At 37.7% G+C, this 23049-nt stretch overlaps 1 protein-coding gene and 1 long non-coding RNA gene across 12 annotated transcripts in view; one reads left to right on the top strand and one right to left on the bottom strand.

Moving 5' to 3' along the window:
• CADPS2 (calcium dependent secretion activator 2) overlaps positions 1 to 23049 on the top strand; it is a 370960-nt gene that overhangs the window by 75907 nt on the left and 272004 nt on the right. For all 11 annotated transcript variants that reach the window (XM_087874199.1, XM_034431095.3, XM_087874197.1 and 8 more), the window contains exon 2: positions 4044 to 4157. In XM_087874199.1, the coding sequence (XP_087730325.1) occupies positions 4044 to 4157 (114 nt within the window). The remainder of the gene's footprint in view (positions 1 to 4043; positions 4158 to 23049) is intronic.
• On the bottom strand, positions 13310 to 16477 carry LOC117673619 (uncharacterized). The gene is made up of 3 exons (XR_004593531.2): positions 16387 to 16477; positions 14169 to 14338; positions 13310 to 13502 (listed from the first exon to the last, which is right to left on the bottom strand). It is a non-coding gene; the product is annotated as an uncharacterized LOC117673619 (long non-coding RNA).

Here is a 23049-nt window from a genome sequence, read left to right as displayed (position 1 = left end):
TTGTTGCCAACAAATATTTGAATAGGCCAATGGAGGGAATTGTATTGTTTGCTTGTTTGTTTGTTCATTTATTTATTTAAAAAAAGATGTATCTGAAGAAACTGCAAAGATTTATAGACTGATTTATGCAAGAAAATATATATTTAGCTCCTGGTTTTTTCCTGGAGTAAAATAAAAATTAGTAGATATGTCTCCAATATAGAGCAGTACTTTAGTACAGTGTTTTTCAGGTTTAGCAACTTTAGAATGTATGGACTTCAACTCCATTTTCAAGTCTGACAGCTAAAACTGACACATCTTTAAGTTGCCAAGTTTGAAAAACAGTGTTTTAGCATATAAAATTTTTGTAAGTTTTTAATTTCATAATTTTGAGTAATTTAAAGTGCACGACTGGCAGAGAATCCTGAGAGTTCAACTCCACACATCTTAAAGTTGCCAAAGTGAGAAATATTGTTCTATATTTTAGAAGATGAATAAAAGCAACAAATGATTGTTTGATAAAATTGTTTAACGGTCAACATGGATTGTTTTGTTGCCTACACTACTGGATGGAAAAGGCCAATGCTGTAGCTAGTTCTTAAGATTTTAATGTGAAAAAGTAAATGATTAAGCTAATAGGTAAGCCAAACAGGTGACAATATCTAATCATAAAGCATTTCTGGGAACAATGAATCTGTTTAACATACCGGTAATATGACAAACAGTAATGAATTTCCATCAGCAAACAGTGCTGTTTGATTTTCGAAAGAAAAATATTGTCCTTGTTTAATCTGAGCTATTCACATTTTAGAGGAAATGGACAGAAGGTTTAGCATTAATTTGTCATGGTTTATTTCTGATGCGCTAAACGTCAGAAAAATATTTTAATGACCAGATCCAAAATGACAGACACTCCCCCCCCCCCAAAAAATATAGACTGATTAAAAATTTTGCTGCCATTTTAGCAGCAGTTCCTTTGGGCCATCTGGTTCAAGAAACTTGGAAATATTTATTCAATGAACTTGTAGCATTGTAATGAAACATTTATGCAGTGAAATTGTAGATTCCATGCAGCAATTAAAACATACATTATCCTGTTTATAATAGGGATTCCAGGGGATGGTAGAGGACAGGAAGGCCTGGAGGAACGTTGTCCATGGGTTCGTGATGGGTTGGACACAACTTCGCAACTAACAACAATAGGGATTAATGTAAAAAATATAGTACAGTGCTTTACCCTGATTATAACCATGATATTTTAATTTTAGTTTTCATTTTACTGAACAGAAAGCAATACTTTCACCACACAAACTCTTCTATCTTAGTATCTAGACTAAGCAGAAATACGATTCTGGTTGCTGGTCAATAGCTAATATTTATAAGAATACACATTTTTATCTGGATTTTGGTGGAAAGTTATATGATTTCTCAGTTCTGGATGACCTGCTGCCATTGATATAGATCAAATGAATGAATCAAGTTCTTTATGCTTTTTATAGGCCATAGGTGCCCCACATCTGTTCTGAAGAGTCAAAAGTCTCTCTGTCATGGATGAGGACCGTAGAAGGGGGAAAAAAGGATAGGTTTTCTTTTAGCTCTCTAGCTGTATATGCCCTTGAAGATCTACCCACCTGAACATCCTCCCCTAATCCCTTTACATTTGCACTGTGCTGGCCATTCATGTATCCCCATATACCCTGCCCAAACCTCATCACATGTCCCTCACACCTTCTGCATCCCTATGCAACCTTCCCCAACCCTCACCGTCCCTTCCTTGCATCTTCACATACCACCTTGTGTCCTCTTCTCAGCAGCAACTGCTTATCTACCTTCTGGCCCTCTGGGTTTGTAACCTGGTTGTAGGAAGCCAGCAGGAAGTTGCCTTCCTTAACAACCATGGGATTCAGTTAACAACAGCAACCAGAACTATGGGGATTGCCATTGCTAAGCAATGCGATTGTACTTTAAAATTGCATCACTTAGCTTTGGACACATATCCTAGCCACTTGCAACCTTCGCTGCCAGCTTTCCTATTGATTTTATGGGGAAACCAGCAGGGTAGGTCACAAATAGTGACCACATGATGGTGGGTGCAGTCATAATTGTAAGCCGGTTGCCAAACAGCCAAATTTTAATGACATGACCATGGGGTTGCTGGAATGGCCATATATCTGATCTTTCATCAGCCCATTGTAATTTTGGTCACTGAACAAATAGTCATAAGTTGAGAAATACTTGTAATGTGAATGAAGATTGATTGTAAAAAAAATTCTATTTTTGTAATAGAATTGTCAAAGTTTGGAATATTCGACCCGATTCAGTTTTCTCAGCCAGTAACTTTCATAGTTTTAATTCTAACTTAACCTCTGTAAACCTCACCCCATATTTAAGAGGTCCTTAAGGGCTTCTGCATAAGTGAACTAATGTGTCTATTGTCGGTGTCACATTTTAACTTTTTTCATTTTGCTTGCTCGAATTTGTAATTTTTGTTTGACAAATAAACATTAAACAAACAATAAAAGAGCAAACTTGGAAAGAAGGAAAATGTTATTGCAATTTTATAAAGGTGGTGGTCTGGCAGCTGCTGAGGGTCATAAATGAAACGTGTTATTTGGACCCTTTTCAACCTGGATTCAGACCTGGTTATGGGACGAAAACGGCATTGGTTGTGCTTATCGATGATCTCTGGCAAGAGCGAGATGGGGGTAGTGCAATCATCCTCGCTCTCCTTTACCTCTTAGTGGCTTTTGATCCCATCAACCATGGTATCCTTTTGGGTAGACTACTGGGGCTGGGGCTGGGTGGCACAGTTCTGGGCTGATTAGCTTCCTTTCTCTCTGGCAGCTACCAATCAGTATTGATAGGGAATGACAGATCCAGCCCGAGGCTGCTATTCTGTGGTGTACCGCCAGGCTTGGTACTTTCTCCACTCCTTTTCAACATCTATATGAAACCACTGTGTGAGATCATCCGTCACCATGGGTTGAGCTATATATTATATGCTGATGACACTCAACTCTATATTTCCACTCTTGGTGACCCAAGTGATGCTGTGGCTGTCCTTTTGCAGTACCTGGAGACTGTGGGGGCCTGGATGGGGGACAGCAGGCTTTGACTGAACCCTGGTAAGACCGAATGGCTGGAGTACACAGGCTCTGAGATCCAGAACTTTATCTTTGATTCTGGATGGGTTGGCACTGCCGCAGAAAGACCCGGTCTGCAAGTTGGAGATTCTTCTGGACTTGTGACTCCTGTTCAAGGAACACGTGGCAGTCACGGCGAAGAGAGCCTTTGTACAACTTTGTGTTATGTGCCAATTGCAGCCTTTCCTGAACCAGGATTCCCTGTGCTCAGTTGTTCAGTCCCTAGTCATTTCATAACTGTATTACTGTAATGCACTCTACATGGGACTACCTTGAAAAGCATTCAAAAGCTACAGCTGGTGCAGAGTGTAGCAGCTTGGGTAGTTTGGGGGGGCTCCAAGAATGGCCCCTGTAACACCACTGTTCTGCGAGCGGCATTGATTACCACTCTGATTCTGGGTGCAATTCAAGGTGTTTGTGATCACCTTTAAAGTCTTTCATGGCATGGGCTCAGGTTACTTGAGGGATCATCTCACCCCACTGGGATTGGCTTGTACCACTAGGTCCAGCATGCTGCGGGACCCATCAGCTTAATTATTCTGGCTGGTAGAGTCCAGGAGGAGGCCCTTCTCTGGTGTTACTCCTGCCGTCTTGAACATCTTGCCCCCCCCCCCAATGTGAGGTTGGGCCCAACCCTCCTATGTTTTCACGAGGGCTTAAAGACGTGCCTGTCGGCTTGAGACCCCAGTGGGGGAACAGTGCAGTGGAGGTGGTTGATTGAGTAATAACAGATCCCACCTCCCTCCCCAATCCACCCCCGCTCTCCCCATGTGTCTTTGGTTTAAACTTTTTATGTTTTAGCTGTAAGCCGCCCAGACATGGGGGACAAGGCAATACATTTTATAAATAAAATAAAATAAATAAATAAATAGGAATAAAGAGAAATATGTGAATTTGCTAACAATATTCTTCTTCTTTCAGCTGAACAAACAGCAACTACAAGTGGTGAAAGAGCGGTTCCAGGCATTTCTAAATGGAGAGACACAGATTGTGGCTGATGAAGCTTTTTGCAACGCAGTTCGAAGTTACTATGAAGTAAGTAAAACCTTTTTCTCTAGTGTATTTTTGTGTGCGGGCGCACTCATGCATGTGTTCATTTTACATGAGCCTTTATATTAACTACTGTACCTAGTGAAAACATTTTAAATAATGTTTTTAAATTAAAAACAGTGAAACATGGCTGTTTTCTTAAAACAAGAATTCTCTTTTAATATTTGGACTAAACAATCTCACTGCTTCTAGTATTAGGCTGATATGTGTTTGTCCAAACTTCTGGAATGAAGTCATTATCTACGATATATATCAAAGGTTGTTTCAATTATTGGAAAAAAAGAATAAGGAATTATTCCTAGAGTTATCAGTTAGCGACGTTCTCCTTTTGGTATTTTAACTGTTAGAATCTAACATGTGCAGCTAATGTAGATATATGGGAAGTTGTGGTAATGTGAAGGAGCCACAGATAGCATTGCTTTTTCACATGCCTGTATCCCAACCCAATATTGATTGTGAGAAACCAGTGGTGGGACTCAATTTTTTAAACAACCGGTTCTGTGGGTGTGGCTTATTTGGGGTGTGTGGCTTTGTGTCATGTGACTGGGTGGGTGTGGTTTGGTGGTCATGTGACTGGGTGGGCATGGCTATGTGCATAGGGACTACTCAGAGGGCTGAAAAGTAATTTCTGACTGGTCCTCGCACTTTTGACTGGTCCTCATACTTACGACCATCCTCACATTTATGCCCGTTGCAGCATTCTTAACAACCATGTCACTCATTTCACAACTGCTTCTCTTCACCACGGTGATAAAATAGGGCACAAAACGTGGAAATATACTAAATAGGGAAGCATGACAAATAAGAAAATAAGTTGATGTGTCTGTGGATAAAAGCCAAACAGAAATAATGGTCCAGAAGGGTTTAATTTATACAATCTAGGGAGATGAATGAATGTGATTTTTTTAATAGCCTCCAATGGAAAACAAATTACCTTCTCTGAATAGTCTGTAGTGACAGCAGTGATATTTACTGGTAGGAGACTGGAGGCCGAGAGTGGTAACAAAGCTTTATTCAATTTACATTTTTTATGGTGGCACTTCACTGAAGGGTAGTGTGGGAAATCAGATTCTTTTACAAGTTAGTATTCTCTTTAGAATCTAAAGAAACAGTTGTAACTGTCAAAACAAATGTTCTTATTATTTCATATTTCCCTTTGGAGGCAACATTAAGACCTCACTGAACAAGAAAGGGATTGATTAAAAAATAAATTCAATCTGGAACAGAGGATTCAGTTTGTTTCCTTTTGATTGAGACAATCCTTAAAACATCATGGCTTGATAAATTAATGGCTTCCTCAGATTACACTGGATGTCACAAAGTCTGAAGCAATTTTGTTTACTCTGAAATAACTGCTTCCTTCAGGAGTTGGTCACACTGCCTGGTTTGCTATGGGCACCAAAATCTTTAATTTACAAATTGGATATTTCACTTTAGCAAATACAAGCTTATGGTCCAGTCCAGCATGGTTAGGACCCTGGCTTGACAAGTAGCAAGCCTGTGTTTGAGACCCGTAGGGCAGGGTGAGCTCCCATCATTTGCTCCAGCTCGTGCCAGGGACATGAAAGGATCCCTCAACTGGGCATCCCCTGAGCAACGGCAGTGTCACCGGCTAATCCTTTTAACCTAGAAGCGCCTCGGTGCTTCTGACATGAGTGTGATGTGATTATTTTATTAAATTTGTTTGCCGCCCACCACCACAAGTTACAACATTAAATATATATATATATAAATATATGTATCAATATATAAAATGTTTTATTGTCTTTTAAATATGTATATCTGGTAGGTTCATATGAATTGCTTTTCTTTAATTAAATGTTTCTCATCAGGATGCTTAATAAAGTCTGCCTTTTTGCTTTTCCTTTTAGAAAAAAGCTACTTTGAGGGGGAAAGGATGTTTAATTCCATATTGTATACATTTTCTCTCTTTCTTTGTCCTTCATACTTTGCAGAAGATCCTTTTATTATGGCAGCTGACAAAATCTTTATACCCTCTTTTCTTTGGAGTGGCTTTATTTCTTCAAGGAGACAAAGTAGCTTTGCACATGATTAATATATAAGCAAAGACTCCTGGGATGGTGTTGAACATATTTACTATTGCTGGTAGCATCTCTCAGCAAATGGGACTCTTCATGAGTTTGTCAAAAGGCTGACCTTTAACCATAACAGCCATTAATAAATTATCAAAGTGAAAATACAAAGTTGATTTGGATCAGAAGTAGCATGGAATTCTACTTTGATATGGGGAACATTTAGGATAGGCAGAATATTTAGGTTTAGGGGGAACATTCAGGCTATCTGCAGGACTGCTTTTCCTTAAGGACAGTTACCTGTCCTATCAGGTCAGATGCTCCTAGACCTTTCTCCTAAATATTGCCATCTGATGGGAGCTAGGAAGTGTGCCTTTTCCATGGCAGTCCTATGGCACACTCTGCCCCCGATCCCCAAGTTTCGGAGACCTCCATCCCCCTGTCCTTCTGTAAAACTTTGAAGACCTGGTTTTTTCCCCCAAGCTTGGGATAAGATTGGATAACTGCACATTAGAAGTTTGACTTTGTGCCAAGTTTTTGTTGTTTGTTAATGTTTTAATGTGAAGTTTCCATTTCCTTGCTTCTATTACACTGTAAGACTGCTTTCTTCCAGACATATTTAAAGTAGGTTGTATAATTGAAATGTATTCTGTTTTCCCAGACTTGCTTTCAGGTGCTGTGATCAGTAGCCATTTTATGCTATTTCACTTTTATTGTATGAAGACTACATAGTATTGAAGGCTTAGGAAGCAAAACAGCAGTTAAGACTATACCATATATTCTGCTAAATATCTTTGCAAGTACTAGATATTTATCATAGAGTCATTATTTTTATTGCTTTAATTTTTTTTTTTTTTAAAAAAAGACCTCCTAACAGGAGCCATCATTACGAGCCTCTATACTCTGCACAGTAAATATTTTTATAGTATTTTGTTCTTAATTTTTTGGGAAGCTGCCAAGAATCACCTTTAGTGGAAGATTTTCCTTACATTGTTTTAGTTTCTATAATGGATCTTGATATTTGATATATACTGCAAATGGTATAACTTTGTGCATTACGTTATCAACAATATGATTATTTGTGGCTCCATTAATTCAGTTAGACCGTATAACTACAGGTAGTCCTCGATTTATGACCACAGTTGAGCCAAAAATTTCTGTTGGTAAGCAAGACATTTGTTAAGTAAATTTTGCCCCATTTTACAACATTTCTTGCCATAGTTGTTAAGTGAATGAGTGTAGTTGTGAAGTTAACAACATGGTTGTTAAGTGAATCTAGCTTTTCCATTGACTTTGCTTGTCAGAAGATTGCAAAAAGGTGATCACATGACCCCGGGACACTACAACCGTCATAAATATGAGTCAATTACCAAGTGTCTGAATTTTGATCACGTGATCGCAGGGATGCTGCAACAGTCATAATTGTGAAAAACGGTCAAGTCACTTTTTTCAGTGCCATTGTAACTTTGAACAGTCACTAAATGAACTGTTGTAAGTTGAGGACTACCTGTATCTCTATAAAACAGTTTTAACTGCTAAACATCCAAACTATATTTGATATAGAAGCAGTCTTCAATAAATGTGTTAGAAGCAGTCTTCAATAAATAAAAATTTGCCTACTAATCAGCTTGTTGAACAAGACTCAGCTAAAGAAAGTTCATATCAGCAACTACACTTCATCATCATCATCATCATTTTATCCATTGTCTATCCACTGCAGGTTGAAAGCCTCTTCTGTGTTTCCAACCAATACAGTCCTGAGCTTTCTTTTGCCAATTGGGCCCACAATACCTGCTGATATCGTCGTTCCATCTTGTTTTTTGTTTGTTTGTTTGTTTGTTTTTTAATTTGATTTATATGCTGCCCTTCTCCGGAGACTCAGGGCAGCTTACAATGCGCTAAGCAATAAGATCCCTTTTCTGGATGCTTTTTATTGTTATATAATTTTTATTATTTTTTTTAATATTAAACATAAAAATTCAGTGTCTATATGAACAGTGTGTTGTCTGAGTATAGTTGTTTTTGAAAAATAGTAATAATGATGATAATATTCATAACAATGATAATCACATAATATTTGCTTATCAATTTTAATAAATCTTCAATGTAGTTAATCATTTCCTTGTGCTTTTAAGTTTCTAACTTCTGTTTCTACTAGTTAGCCATTGATAGAACAAATCCCATGTTAAAAAGTATTCAGTTTCTTCCTTCTCCTTAATTTTAAATGTTAGCCTATCCATTTCTGCACATTATAATATTTTTTTAATAACATTTTCATCTGTAGGGATCTCTTCATTTTTCCATTGTTGTGCAAACACAATTCTAGCTGCAGTTAACACATGTAAAATTAAATATGTATTCCATTTATTATATTTTGCTGGTAGAATACCCAACAGAAATATTTCTGGCTTTAAATCTATGTGTTGCGTTACTATTTTTTTCCAATTGTGTGTATTTTTGTCCAGTATTTTTTTGCCTTTGGGCATGTCCACCATACGTGATAGTATGAACCCGGTACCCAATGTTTTTTATCAAGTGGGATCCATTCTATGACTGCCTTGATCCACCTGCCATGTTCTTCTTGCTATGTGACTAGCCCATTTCCATTTCAATTCTTTTGCTCTCTTGATGATATCGTATCATTTGTTCTCTAATCCATGTACAGGTTTTTCTATCTTGTCTTGTAATCCTGAGCATGTATCTTTCTATGGCTCTTTGCACCACTCATAGCTTTTGTATCGATTGTGAGGTTCACCGGCATGCGTTAGAGTAGGTAGCACAACTGACCAAAAACTTTTCTCTTCAGGCATAGGATAGATTGTTCTTGAAAATTACGCTTAGCTTGCCGAATGCCTCCCAACCACATTTAACACGCCGTTCAATTTCCTTTGTTGTATCATCTTCCATTGGGATCCATTGGCCAAAGTATATGTAGTTGTCTACTATGTCTAGTTCTTCTCCAGATATAAAAAAAAATTATTTCTTTAGTGAATTTATTAAACATAACCTGGCTCTTTTTCAAGTTTATTTTTAAGCTAAATGGTTTTCCTGCTTCGTGCAGCTCTTATGTCTCTTCTGGATCTTGTGAGAAGAGAACAACATTATCTGCAAATCTTAAGTGATTTAAATATGCACCGTTGATTTTTATTCCATCTTTTGCCTAGTCTAGTTTGCGAAATACTTCTTCAAGGCAGACTGAGAAAAGGATAGGTGATATTGTATCATCTTGTACACTCAGCTAGATTTACATTGGCAGAATAAATTGTACTATAGTTGTGTGTGTACATGCATGCAGTTGTGTCTTCAAGTCAGTTTTTGACTCCTAATGCTGCCTGAAGCAGTCACAGGTTTTTTGGCAATTTTTTTATCGTCACTAACATTCTTATTAAAAGTTAATATTCCAAAATAGAAGACTGTTTGTCCATTTTCCTTCTTATTTTTCCCCTACTGTTTTCAAGAATCCCATTCATGTCATTTCTCCATTTCTCAAGTGCAGGCATGGCCAAGTTCTGATGTTTCACTACTTCTTAATGTTCATTTGTTCCTTATCAGCCATTGAATAGTGACCGAAAGAAACAGAAAGATCTGTCTTTAGCATTGTTGGTAAGATTTGAAGTGAAAGTGAATGGATGACATTTATAACAGCACGAAGTTGTGGGCCGTTGCAAGGACGAAATAGGTTGACAACATCCTGCCAATGAGAGCCCAAAACTGCTGATTAGTATTGTGCACAATGTCAGAAGAGTCCATTAAAGCAACAATTGCCACCTCAAAGAAAAAGGCACCCTGTCATCCGTGCTGGTGAGCCTTCTTCAAAGATAACTTTCTAAAGAAGTAGTAATAAAATTTAAGCAGTACTTAGAATACGTTCCTTTTCTCTGCAGAGCAAGGAACAATCAAAGTAGCTAGGGAGGAGAAATTCCAGAGAAAAGTATGCTTTTAAGGCTTTCTAGAATAAAATGTGGTAATTGTTGTAATAAGTGTACTAATCACTTGTGTATGTAATCAATATTTCATTAACTATTACCTGCTACATGGTTGAAAATGAACAGTTTTATTGAAAGGATATTTCTAAGAGTTACATATGCAGAATAACATTTGCATTATATTGCAGTTTAGACCATCTTGGTCAGCCACCCTGTTTACTATTAGCATAGGTCTGCAACTTTTCTGAATGTTTTGTTAATGTTAAAAAACATACAGTTGTTCTGTATTCCATAAGCTTACATCGTTTTGCAGTGTATTGTAACTGAAATAATGCTTTGTATTAGAGATTACTAATACCTTTCTGGAACCAGATTTGGATATAAAAATTTGTGCTCTACTCATCACTACTCATGGTGACATTATAACTATTATCTTAGGGGGGTATTCTTTCAAATCTTAATATTTATAATATGTCTATGACTTGAAAAATGGAAGGTCAACCCTAAGTATTGACATTCAGAGCACATTTTGCACAAAGGACGAAATGGGAGGAACTGGGTATTACTGCTGAACTCTGGTGTTAGAAAAAATATATTTGCCACCCTGCAGAACCAGATCTATTTTTGAAAGTTCTGAATCTCTTGATATTTCTTCTACAAAAATCCCCCAAAAAACAAAAAGGAAAAACAGGTTTAGAACAAACTGAAGGGCTGATAGAAAGATAATTTTTGATGCTCTTCAGCTTGAGATGTGACTAATTGAGAGATCAGTCTAAAAAGTCTAGTAGCATGTATTTGTTCTTGAAAGCTTAGCATTTCTAAGGCACTTAGATGCTTTTGCCTCTACTTATAGCTTTTCCCAATTTATTTAGTGTATTGGTTATGTAATTAGAATATATTTTCTTTAATTAAAAAACCCTGCCCCCTTTCACTAGTCTGATAGGGTTACTGGGGAATCCTAACTAATTGATTTCTAGGAAGAGACATTGGAGTTCCAATTCATCCTGGCAAATTTGGAGTTCTAAATGTTTTGTCTTTTAATCTAAGAGCTGTAGTGTGAGATTACAAGATAGCAGTCCCCATGGAATTCAACCCTGTAAGTGTTTTATTTTAATACATCATAAAAGAGTAAAATAATAACTTAGATTTGTTTAGGTATTTTGGTTTTCTCCTCTGTAATAATAGGAACCATTACCCCTTATAGAGTTGGAAAAATTGATCAATTTCTTGCAAGGGAGTATCACATTCTGACTTGCTACTGTACTATTATCTCAGGAGTGTCCAATTTCTTTTATCTCTGCCTCAGTGAGATCACTGTTGGGTGACTGCAAAAATGAGTCCATCTGACTGATTACATGCTTCATTTTGATTCCATTCTTTCAATCTGTAGTTTCAGTCTGTTATGCCCTTTGAGAACCGATTGCTTTGATCTGGGATAAAACTCACCTTGAGAAGTAACTACCAAACATAAGTATGTCCAACATCAATTAGAAAACATGATTTTTTAAAAAAAAAAGAAAAAGAAAAAAAAGAAAACATGATTTGCATGTACATTTAATCTTGGTCTGCTTTAAAAGAGTGCATATCCTAGCATAGAATCTGTGGTTGTTAGATATTTATCATCAGTGTCAGCAAAAGTAAAGTTTACATCTTTTCAAGTTAAATTTAAATATTAGTGACCTCATGGATATATCCATGAAATTTTCTTGCCAGCAATATGGAAGTGGTCTGGTATTGCCTTCTTCTGGAATGATAATGACTTTTCCCCCCAGTCTAGTTTGTCATAAATCAGGTGTTTGGTAAATAGAATTTACAGATCCAAATGTAGTCATGAATTACAACCTTGCTAATTAGTAAATCTCAAATAAAAAACAGAATAGTCCAGGGGTGAAATGCTACCGGTTCGGGCAAACCGGTAGTGGTGGTGGTGCATGGTTTGGAGAACCGGTAGAAGCAGCAGCGCGAAGGTCCGCCCACCTGCCTGGACGTCATTACTTCCTGGTTTTAACCAGGAAGTAACCTGTTTTTGACCCTCTGCGCATGCGCAGAAGACTTTGTGCATGCGCAGAGGGTCCAAAATTGCACATGATGCGTGCGCATGAGCGGAGTGCGAGTGCGCGCGTTCCGAACCAGTAGGGAAGGTAAGTAGATTTCACCCTGGAGTAGTCTGATTTACTAATCTGTTTTGGGGGGTTTTTTGGCAGTGCTTTATTGGTACTCTCAGTTTTAAATGCCTTTTTCTTCTTTCCTTTCTCTCTCTGTCATTTTCTTCCTCCCTCCCTCCCCCTCTGTCCGTCACAAAGCTTTATTGTTACCAGTATAATCTGTAGAAAATTCTTAGATGAAGACAAAATATTTAAATTATAATTTTAGTATGTACAAACCATTGAGCTGCTAAATATTTAATATTTTGCTAAATGTTAATGGCTCATAAAAGAAGATGTAATATAAATAATATTTGTCTGGATGGCTATTAACATTATATCAAGCTTTATATATAATTAAGATGTCAAGCTTTCATAAACAAATTTACAAACTCTGAAGGGATTAATCTGTAGCCCAAATGTTTGTTAATCTTTTCCATTCAGCTGGCTTTCATGCCTAAATTTAGTCTCCTGATTTCTAGACCACTACCTTAATCACTACACCAAACTGGCTCTCCATCCGCTATTTTATCATCTTTCTCAGTCTTCCTCTTAATAATACTTGTAACATTGGGTTAAGATCACTATTATTATTGTTGAATGATTTGAGGTTGTTCCTACAGTTGATGTAGTTTTCAAAGAAAAAGAGAACAGCAACAGTTCACAATAATATAACAAGGAGACCTCACACATAAAAATCGTGATGGCAAACCTATGGCACACGTGCCAGAATAATAATAATAATAATAACACAGGGTGCACACAGCACCCTCTCTGATGGCATGCAAGCCGTCACCCCAGTTCAGCTCCATTATGCATGTGCACATGCCTCCCACCGACCAACTGGTCTTTGGGTCTCTGTCGTGTATGCACGGGGACCGGGTGCATGCAAGGGGGCCCCCACACACATTGCATTTTGGGGGTTTGTGTGCATAGACCTAAAGCTACTTTTATTAGGACAGCTTTAGTCACGGAATCTTGCAAAGGGTAAATGAGTCAGTCCTTCAAGACAAGACCAGACTAGGAACCCAAAGTTATGAATTACCAATACTACTTTTATTATAGGGTTAAAGTAACAGAAATTTACAAGTCTTAAAGTGCTTCCCTTCTTCCTTATCTTCATGTCTGAATCATTTTCATAAACATGTTTTTAGTCCAGGCTCAAGCCTCATTCAGCTTTGGCAACAGCTCTCTTCGTCAAGGTTATCCTCTATATTCAGTGCAGGTCTACAACAATTCAGACAATTACTAGATGGCAGCAAAATTATACAGAAACTGAAATCTAAAGAAAACTGCAGCCTAGATTGGTAGCCCTAGTTTTAACATCATCTGCCAGTTTGCCATTTTAACCCTCCAATTATTATTATTAAATTATTAAAATGTATGCATTAAAATGATATGGATAGGAAATGAAAATCAAGAGTCTTTCAGCTTAGTCATGTCTTTAACTGCTATTCGTCCAAAACTGTAGCTAGTTAGAAAGTGAATAAATACTCTGATAGTACAGTAATATCTAAGCCTCAGGTGTCTATTTAAGAAATTTTGCTTAGATTTGGGGTACAAATGAAGTACTCCTAGGAACACACAAAGGAATTCTAATCAGGTTTCTTTATTGTTCCACGCAGGGGTGAAATTCAGCAGGTTCTGACAGGTTCTGGAGAACCGGTAGTGGAAATTTTGAGTAGTTCGGAGAACCGGCAAATACCACCTCTGGCTGGCCCCAGAGTGGGAGGGAATGGGGATTTTGCAGTATTCTTCCCCTGCCATGCCCACCAAGCCACACCCACCAAGCTACACCACACCCACAGAACCAGTAGTAAAAATATTTGAATTTCACCACTGGTTCCATGCCTATAAACAAAATATTGTCAAACTGAGGCAGACTATACCTACATGAAGGATATACTCTGGGGACTATGAGGGAGGAGCTGTCTTCATTCTCTTTCTCTCACACAAACTAGTTGCCTCCTTCCTGAAAATCTAGACTACATTCCATCACAATTGCATTGCAATCCTCTTCATAGTGATTATCCTCAGGCATGAAAATCAATAGGTGGTGTCACCTGTAAACATTTAGAAAGTGAAATAAATGTAGAAAATGCAGCATATTTAGTGTCCAATGACTTAACATTCAATTTTTAATAGTTCAGGCAGCTAGAAAATTAAAATGAAGTTATGAAATCAGTCAAATAATTATAGTACTGGCCTTAAGAGCCAAAGCTTTAGTAAATTTTAAAATTTTAGCCAATAAGCTTGCAGTATTCAAATTAGCTAGGCCATTGTTTATGTTAGTTTATGATACTAGGAAGTGCATCACTTGACATGGCAGTTGAAAGGATTGGCTGATCCCACAAATAATCTCTCCTCCAAATATACCAGGACAAGAAATGTTACTTATCTAAGCCTCTACACTTTGAAGAAATCATCATTTTTTAAAAAGGAAATATTCTGGCTACTTGCAAAAGGTAGAAGGAGAAATGAAGCCTTTTAATCACTGCAGAAGAAAAATCTCACTTTGCTGGAAATTGGCCTTGGGTTTCTCCCTAATGTTTGGTGTACCGGATTCCCAAGCTGCAAGCCCATCCGTGTATTATATGAATCTAACACTTCATTGGGGAAAGTGGGCCATGTCAGAGATCTATCATCCAGCTTTATTTGAAGAGAACCTGCCTTCCAAGAAGATGATGGGTGTGTTGGTGATCCCAGAAGGTGAAGCTAAAAATGCTTGTGGGGTGGAGACTAACTTCAACATACCACCAAATACAGAGGACTGGATTGCCTTCATTGCAAGAGGAGGCTGTACTTTTAAGGATAAAGTAATGGCAGCAGCACAGAAAGGTGCTACTGGGGTCATTATCTATGATCATTCATGTGCTGAGAGAGAGAGTCTCATTTTAACTCGTGAAGATGCTGGTGAGATTGCTGCTGTCATGATTAGCAGCCTGAAAGGAAAGCAGATTCTTCGCTTGATTCAGGAAGGTATTCGAGTAACTGCCATGATTGAAATGGGAGCAACCCAGTGCCTCTGGAAGATATACCTGTGTGCTTACTCTCTCATTTTGACATTTGTTGCTTATGTCTTAATATGCTGTACTCCTGGGCAGATTATGATAAGACATGAAGAACGGAGAGCCCAAATGATGAAATCAGAACTCCGAAAAGCTGTTCATTCTCTTGAATTGCGGAAGTTAAAAAAGGATGAATTTGATCTGGCAGAAGAAACGTGTGTGGTTTGCTTAGAGACGTATAAGCCAAGAGAGATAGTCCGGATTTTAAATTGCAGGCATATTTTCCACAAACGATGTATTGACCGGTGGTTGCTAAAACGTGGCATTTGCCCGATTTGCAATTATGCCATTATCCAAGGCAACTGAGAGAGATGCAATAATTTATCTTCATCAGATTCCCAAAGCTCCTTTTCTTTTCAGGATCATATGTAAGAGCATTCTTCTCACTAACTCTTAAGAACTCTCTTACTTGGAGAGAGGTGATGATTTGGAGGCTAGTGTCAGTTATGATCAATAATTAAAGCTCTACATTTATGGACATCACCACTTAATGTGAAATTTTGTTGCTTTTTTCCCTCTTGGGACATACTGATTTTGCAGTATGTATGTGTTTAAATAGTCTCAGAAGTGTATGGATGAGATTGTCTTTGCAGAATGTATTTATTATCCACATCGAACTAATCCTCCTTGTTATCTAAAACAATCTGTCCAATAAGCACAGACATTAAACAACTTAAGAAACAGAGAAATTATTTGCAACTAGTGCTGCATGATGGCTGCATATTTTTCGAGTTAAAGTTGCATGCAAAAGCATTTTCCAAAATATCAATTTTATGAAAGTCAACTATTGGATGTATTTCCAGACTAGCTATTCCCACAGCCCTCTTGAGAAGACTGAAAATAACTGAGGTCAAACATTTACTAAATGGGAAACGTGGGTGGAATTAGCACAGAACACACATCAATGAAAGGAACAGAATCTGTGTTCTTAAGAGAAACATTTATTTTAATGAGAAAACAAGTAGTTAATATGATTGAAAATCCTAAACTTTTAATCCGTAATTCTTTAGTGTACAATTTTTGGCTGTTTCTTTAAAACTTACCTCTAATCATTTGACTAGCAGAAACTGGGAAGAAACAAGATGGCTGAAGACTCATCCAGAAGATTCCTTCTTAAACCAGGAATGGGTCCAGCTGTATCATGTGAAAAAAAAGCATTACACTATAACCTGTTGATATAACTCAATTGTTATTACCAAGTAATAGTGTGGAAAGGCTTTCCTCACAAACACTATAACCTACACCTTTTCAGAGTAAGGAGAATGCATACTTGATAAGAATATGGAATATAGAGGGAATTTTTTAAAAATCTCAGTGACTTCTAATTGGTATGACTGAAGCTGTAGCCATCTTGTCATCACAATTGCTCTACATGATTATTCTGCACCTTGAGTGTCACTTGTGCCATAGCAAGAAATTATCCATCTGAGAAATTTTTTTAAGATGCTCAGATAGGAGTCTGGACATTCATTTAGAACATTTTTTTACTCAGCAGTAGAGTGTTACGATCTTAACTGCTGTAGGGTAACTGATTTTTGAGCAACAAATCATTTTTAGGAGGAAACTGCTATGCAATTACTGTTACAGTAAATCTGTGAATTATAGCATGAATAAACAAGGCAGAATGCAGTATACTTCGGACGTAAAATGCATTTATTAGAAATGTAGGTAAGTAAAAATTCCAAGGTAGACCTATATGCCAACAATGGACATAGTTCATAAAATTTTCTCAAGTTCCAATAAAAAGTATGGGCCCTCCTTGTTGGGATCATCATTACCCTCTCTTTTTATTATTATTTCTTTTTACTTTTATTGAGAGAGTATTTGAGCATGCGAATTATTGTACCAGATTGGTTATTTCCTCCTAACTTTATTAAATAACACTGTAAACCAAACTGTATCTTTGTGATGTGGTTAAATTCCCACTCCATTCAGCTCTAGCCAGGTACAAATGGTGAGACTTAATGGGGGCTGTAACATAGTAATATATGGAGGTCATATCCATATATTATCCAGCTGTTGTCCACTGGAGTACAGTACAATTACATCTGGTATGTGCTGCTGCATAATTGTAATTTGTCTCTATGTGCTGAGTCCACAGAAATCAATGTGTTTAATTTGTTTGAACTATTATAGAGTAGCATAAAACCATGTCCTCAATACATTATAGTCTAATTCTTTGATATTAATTATTATGTTTTGCTTTAGTTTTGGTACAAAAATATCTGATAGTTGGGCTTTTGCTTTCTTTCCTTTTTGGCCTTATTTACCTGTGATTTACAGAATTGTTTAGGTTTTTTTAAGGCCACTTTTTTGTTTGTTTGGATCTATTTGCAAATCCCATACTAAATGTGTTGGGCAAAGAACTGAACATACTTTTTCTGATATAGCATATAACTCCATCAGAAGCCTTCAGCATAAGTTCCTACATTAGCCTGGGTGTTTGCATCAGCTCCCTATACTTTGATTTTTATATTCTTTATCACCTTGGGATTATTATATATTATTCGAGCTGCTGAACTGTTTCTGATAAAGCTGATTTTTTCACCCTATTTCAGGGGTCAGCAACCTTAAACATTCAAAGAGTCACAAAGGTCCTAACCGGAAGTCCCCCATTCAATTCTGGAGCCGACCGGAAGTCTGGTCCCCCCACCATAGAGTCCTCCTAGTGTGGCATCCCTTTTCCTTTACCTGTCCTAACCAAAAGCCCTATCAATTGTGGAGCTGACCAGCGACAGGGAGCCACAGCAGAGCGCTGAAAGAGCCACATGCGGCTCCAGAGCCATGGGTTGCTGACCCCTGCCCTATTTGTTTAAATTTTAATATTATCAAAATAGATTAGATTAGAATGTGTAAAGAAACAGTTGGGAAAGCATACAGAATAAATTAAATATAGCTTTGTATGGAATTGGATTTTCTTATAGACTTCCATAGTCTTTTTCTTTGAAATATCTCCCTAAGGGAAGGGAATAACTTTTGTTTTTTCAAAACAAAATATATTGTACATACAACACTTGTTGTGTGTAATGATGCTGAAGAGGCAACCAAGGAAATGATTAGAAAATACTTGCTAATTATTCAGAACTAAAAATACTGATTGCAGATAAATCATTGATCAAAATGCAGACCTATTCAGAAAATTATTAAGGAAGACTATTGGTAGTTGCAGAATTCTGGGCATTGAAATCTACACATCTTAAAGTTGCTGAGATTCAGAAACACTGATCTAAGTAGACAAACCTGCCTTGTACTGAATGGAATTCTCAAACTTTGCAAAACAGGAAGCCCTTTCTATTAATGCTTTTAGGTGGTTTTCCTCAGCCTGGTACTTTCCAAATTGGTTGGGACTACAACTTCCATAATTTTGGCTGGTGGTGTAAAGAGTTGTAACCTCAATAATCTGAAAGCTGATTGAAGCTATGCTACAGCTACCAAATGAATTGATAAAACTATAGATGCTGTTGTTCTACATTAAACGTGATTTAATGTTTCCCTGTATTGTCCCCAGACAGTCTACACTACTAAAAATGCAAGTGTCAGTGCAAGTTGTCTAAAACCTTGTGGCTGTGTTCTGAACAACCACCTCGGAAAAGGGGAAGGGAAAGAAAAAGGGGAAAAGGAGAAAGGAAAGGAAAAGAAAGGCTACAGCTAGGAAATGTGTTTAAAAGACAATAAAAAAGCATAAAGTTGTCAAATAAAAAGGAAGCTTATTACAATAATCATGTTATAGACAACCTAATTTTGTGGATAGAACACAAATCACACAGCTAAATTAATTAGATCGCAAATAATTCTCTTTTCTAACTTGTGCCGGAATTCAGAATAGTAGTCAGGGTATCAAGAGTATTGATATGCCAACCAAGGGTTAAGCTGCCCATTCAGCCCATCTCAAGCTTCCTATTTCTGTGTTCTTGTAATGGGTGTCTATGAGTTGAGAGGGAATCTCCCATGGAGCTAGTTCTGATGTCACAATGACTGCAGCTCTGTTCCAGATTACTGTTGTAAAACTTGTGAGCAATGGGGAAAAACATTTACTTTTTGCTAGGAGTTCCTAAGAGAATGGAGTTAAATACAGTTTTACAGAAACATATTTGTGAGTTTACTGCATGGGTTTTTTTTTAACTAGTCAGCAGGATGTTTGACATTGAAATGTTTTGTATTACCTTGGTAGTTTTCTCAAGTGAATCAACACTGGGCTTTCCTGTTGCCATTTGTTCAAAGAAGAATGAAACTTCACAGTAACTGTGGAAAAGAGGTTTTGTGGAGCTAGAACCTGGTGTTCAGCATTTCCCTTATTATTGAATTGTTTTACTCAAAGGTTACAGGTGGTTTTGTATATTACATGAATCTAACAATTTATTGGAGAGACCAGGCCAAAAAACAATCTTCTAGCTTTCTTGGAAAAGTGCCTTCTTTCCAAGAGGATGGTGGGGCAGTCAATGATTCCAGAAGATGAAGGTGAAGATGCTTGCAGCCTGGAGATTTGGTTCCACGTACTAACAAATACGGGGACTGCACTGCAATTCTTGTGAGAACAATCTGCATTTTTCAGAAGAAAATCAAGATTGTACCAGAGAAAGGTTTCCTGGTATCATTATCTATGACCATTTGTTTCCAGAAAGAGAAGGTTTTATTTTGATTCATGAGGATGCAGATGATAGTCCTGCTGTCATGATGAACAGCCTGAAACAAAAGCAACGCCTTTGTTTGATTCAGCATGGTATCCAGAAAACTGTCCAAATCAGAGTGAGAACAATCCAGTGCTCCTGAATGTATCTCTGTGTTTTTCTTAATGTTAGGATAATTATAGCCTATGTATTATTCTACTGTTCTCCAGAGCAGATTATGGTAAGACATGAAGAACGGAGAGCCCAAATGGTGAAATCAGAAATCCAGAAAGCTGTTCATTCTCTTGAATTGTGGAAGTTAAAAAAGGATGAATTTATCTGGCAGAAGAGACTTGTGTGGTTTGCTTAGAAATATACAAGCCAAGAGAGATAGTTCGGATTTTAACTTGCAGGCTTATCTTCCATTGCCCGCTGTTTGCTAAAGCATGGGATTTGCCCTATTTGTATTTATACAATTATCCAAAGCAATTGAGAGAGGCCACTTCTGTAAAATACGCATAGGGATACAAATACAGATTTATGCGTGCACACGATTATTTTGAATATAAGTCATTTTTGCTGAAATGGTTGGGTGTATAAATTTCATAAATAAGTCTTACCTATAACTTTTTTTTTCTAAAAAAAAATTAAAATTGAATAGTTCTTGCTATTCAAAGTGGCTCTTCATTAGTTGGTTTGGTAAACCAACAGATAAATCCCAATCTTTATTTTATGACTTCTGAATCATTTGAAAGAAAGAGATCCGAGATCTGAATGAATGAAATAGCCTTATTAAATACTTTGTTCGTTACATACAATAGTTTTGTGTTCCCTTTAGTTGTTTGAGCAGTGTATAAACTACTGTATGTAACAAACAAAGTATTTAATAAGGCTATTTCATTCATTCAGATCTCGGATGTCTTCTGCTTGTGTTCCCTTTATTTTTTTGAGCAGTATATATACAGACTTATACGTGGTAAACACCTTATCATACAGTTACTCACACAAGGAGAACAATGAGATACATGACGAGAGAGAACATGAGGAGAAGGAGACACCCTCTAATGGCTTCCCTTATATAGACAGCTTCTTACCCAGCTTCTTAAAGTGGCAGTACCCCTGCTGCCTCATTCCCATTGCATCAGCTTTCAGTTGCTTCCACTTACAACCTTCCATCAGCTTACAGCTATTAAATCTACATACCCTGACACAGGATATTTGCCTAGAACTGTTTCATTTGGTTTCTTTCATACCATCTTGTTACAGCATTTTAAAGATCTGGTCATTGGACAAAATATTGAAATGACTTCAATAGCAGTTTTTATTTGATTAACGATAACCTGAATTTGTGTTTAGTTCAGCTAATTTCCATACTGCAACGTTGGTAGTGGGTTTCTCATAAATGGTAGATAGTGACACTGGACAACAAAGATTTTGTTTTCTGAACACTTTGGGCTGTATCTTATAGATTTTTGGCTGCTAATCATGAAAATAATCTAAAATGTAGTCTATCACATGCCGCTTTACAGAAATCTTAAGTTTTCTGCAATTTGTTCTTATAAATATTTTAAGTTTAGTAATTTTGGCTTATGTTATAAGATGTTTTGTGTAGTCAGGCGTGTCCAGGTGTGCATGGCATATTGTATAACATTTGTGGAACTGGTACAATTTGAGCATGCTTAGGCATAGTTAGGCTGGATAGATGCTGCCTGGAAAGCATATAAAAGCAGATCACATGCACAGATGATGCACATTTCATTGGTATCAATAACATTGATGCAATTGTTTTAAGGCATAGCATTGTTAATGTACATGTGAGTTATATTACAATTAAGTCAGCTGTAGAATTGCTATATGAATATTGGAGACAGCAGATAGTTCGTCAATGTCAGTATAGCCATGATATTTTGTCATATTTGTGGTGAATGCATTTCTCAGTCACGGAGGAAACGCCGGTCACTAAAGGGTTACAACCAAGCCAGTAGCTCTAGGACCGAGTCCACCAACAAAAGAAGCCCCGCCTCTTCCTGTATCCAGTTTTTAGACTCGGTCCGGTAGAGGACAGTCGTGTCTGTTAGTTCTCTCTCTCATTAACTCTTTGTGGGGGAGTTATTTGGCCATTGCTGGCTTATTTCTACTTAGTTTGCTCCTTTCTGCTCAAATTGCTGGAGTTTTCTTCAAAAGTGGCTAAACTTTATTGGAATCAGCTGGGGAGTGCTAGAAACGCTCCAGTGGCCCTGAGCAGCCCTGCAGCAACGCCCACGTGCGTTTTGCATCGCCCTATCTTTTGCAGCACTTTCAAAGGATTTTGGAGGCTTTTGGAGAGGTTTCCCTGCCTCCTGTGGCTGTTGGAGGATTCTGGCTGCTAACTTCTGGCGCGAAGGCTTTTCCACGCCCAATTTTGCCACGCTGTTAAGCCCTTTGGCTAGTGGCTATTTCCTGCCTCCTGAGTAATCTTCCTGGCTCCTGGATTCTACTCTGCTTCTCTCCTGGCGCAGTGAGTTACCTGAACCTCCAATTATTCCCTGTGGGTGCACTTAAGGGTGATTTCTATCCTTTGCATTTATTCTGAGCTGCAAAAGTAAATTTCTGCTTTATCATGGCTGATGCTAGGAGCAATAAATCCCAAAGCAAAGGAAAAAGGGGCCATTCTTCTGATCCTAAAGAAAGTTCCTCAGGGGATTCTGTTCCTCCCAAGGCAGCCAGAGTTTCTACTAGATCCACTCACTCCAAGAGTGCTAATATTGCTACATCATCAAGAGAAGAGACCAGGAGGCATAAGGCCATGGAAAAGGCCTTTCAAAAAGCTGCTTCAGAGGCCTCTAGAGTTTCATCTCCTTCTGTGGGGCCTTCTAAATCTCCTGCCCTCCCCACTTCCAATGTGGCTGTTCCTTCTTCCCAAATTCAAATTGAACATGATTTTTCTCCTGATCAGTCTAATCTGGGTGAGAATGTAGCTGCTGATGCTACTTCAGTTTTTCCTGCTGCTAGGCCTCTATCTCCAATTGTTTCTATTCAGGCCCCCCCAAGGCAAGAATTTCCTGAGGCTCAAGCCGAAACCTGCATTCAGGGGTCTGAGGCTCCTGTAAATTTAACTCC

Source organism: Pantherophis guttatus, chromosome 7, assembly GCF_059756535.1.
Source record: "Pantherophis guttatus breed Tessera chromosome 7, ASM5975653v1, whole genome shotgun sequence".
In the NCBI taxonomy this organism is placed as follows: domain Eukaryota; kingdom Metazoa; phylum Chordata; class Lepidosauria; order Squamata; family Colubridae; genus Pantherophis; species Pantherophis guttatus.
Note: the sequence above shows the minus strand (reverse complement) of the source record. Positions and strands in the feature narration are given on the sequence as shown.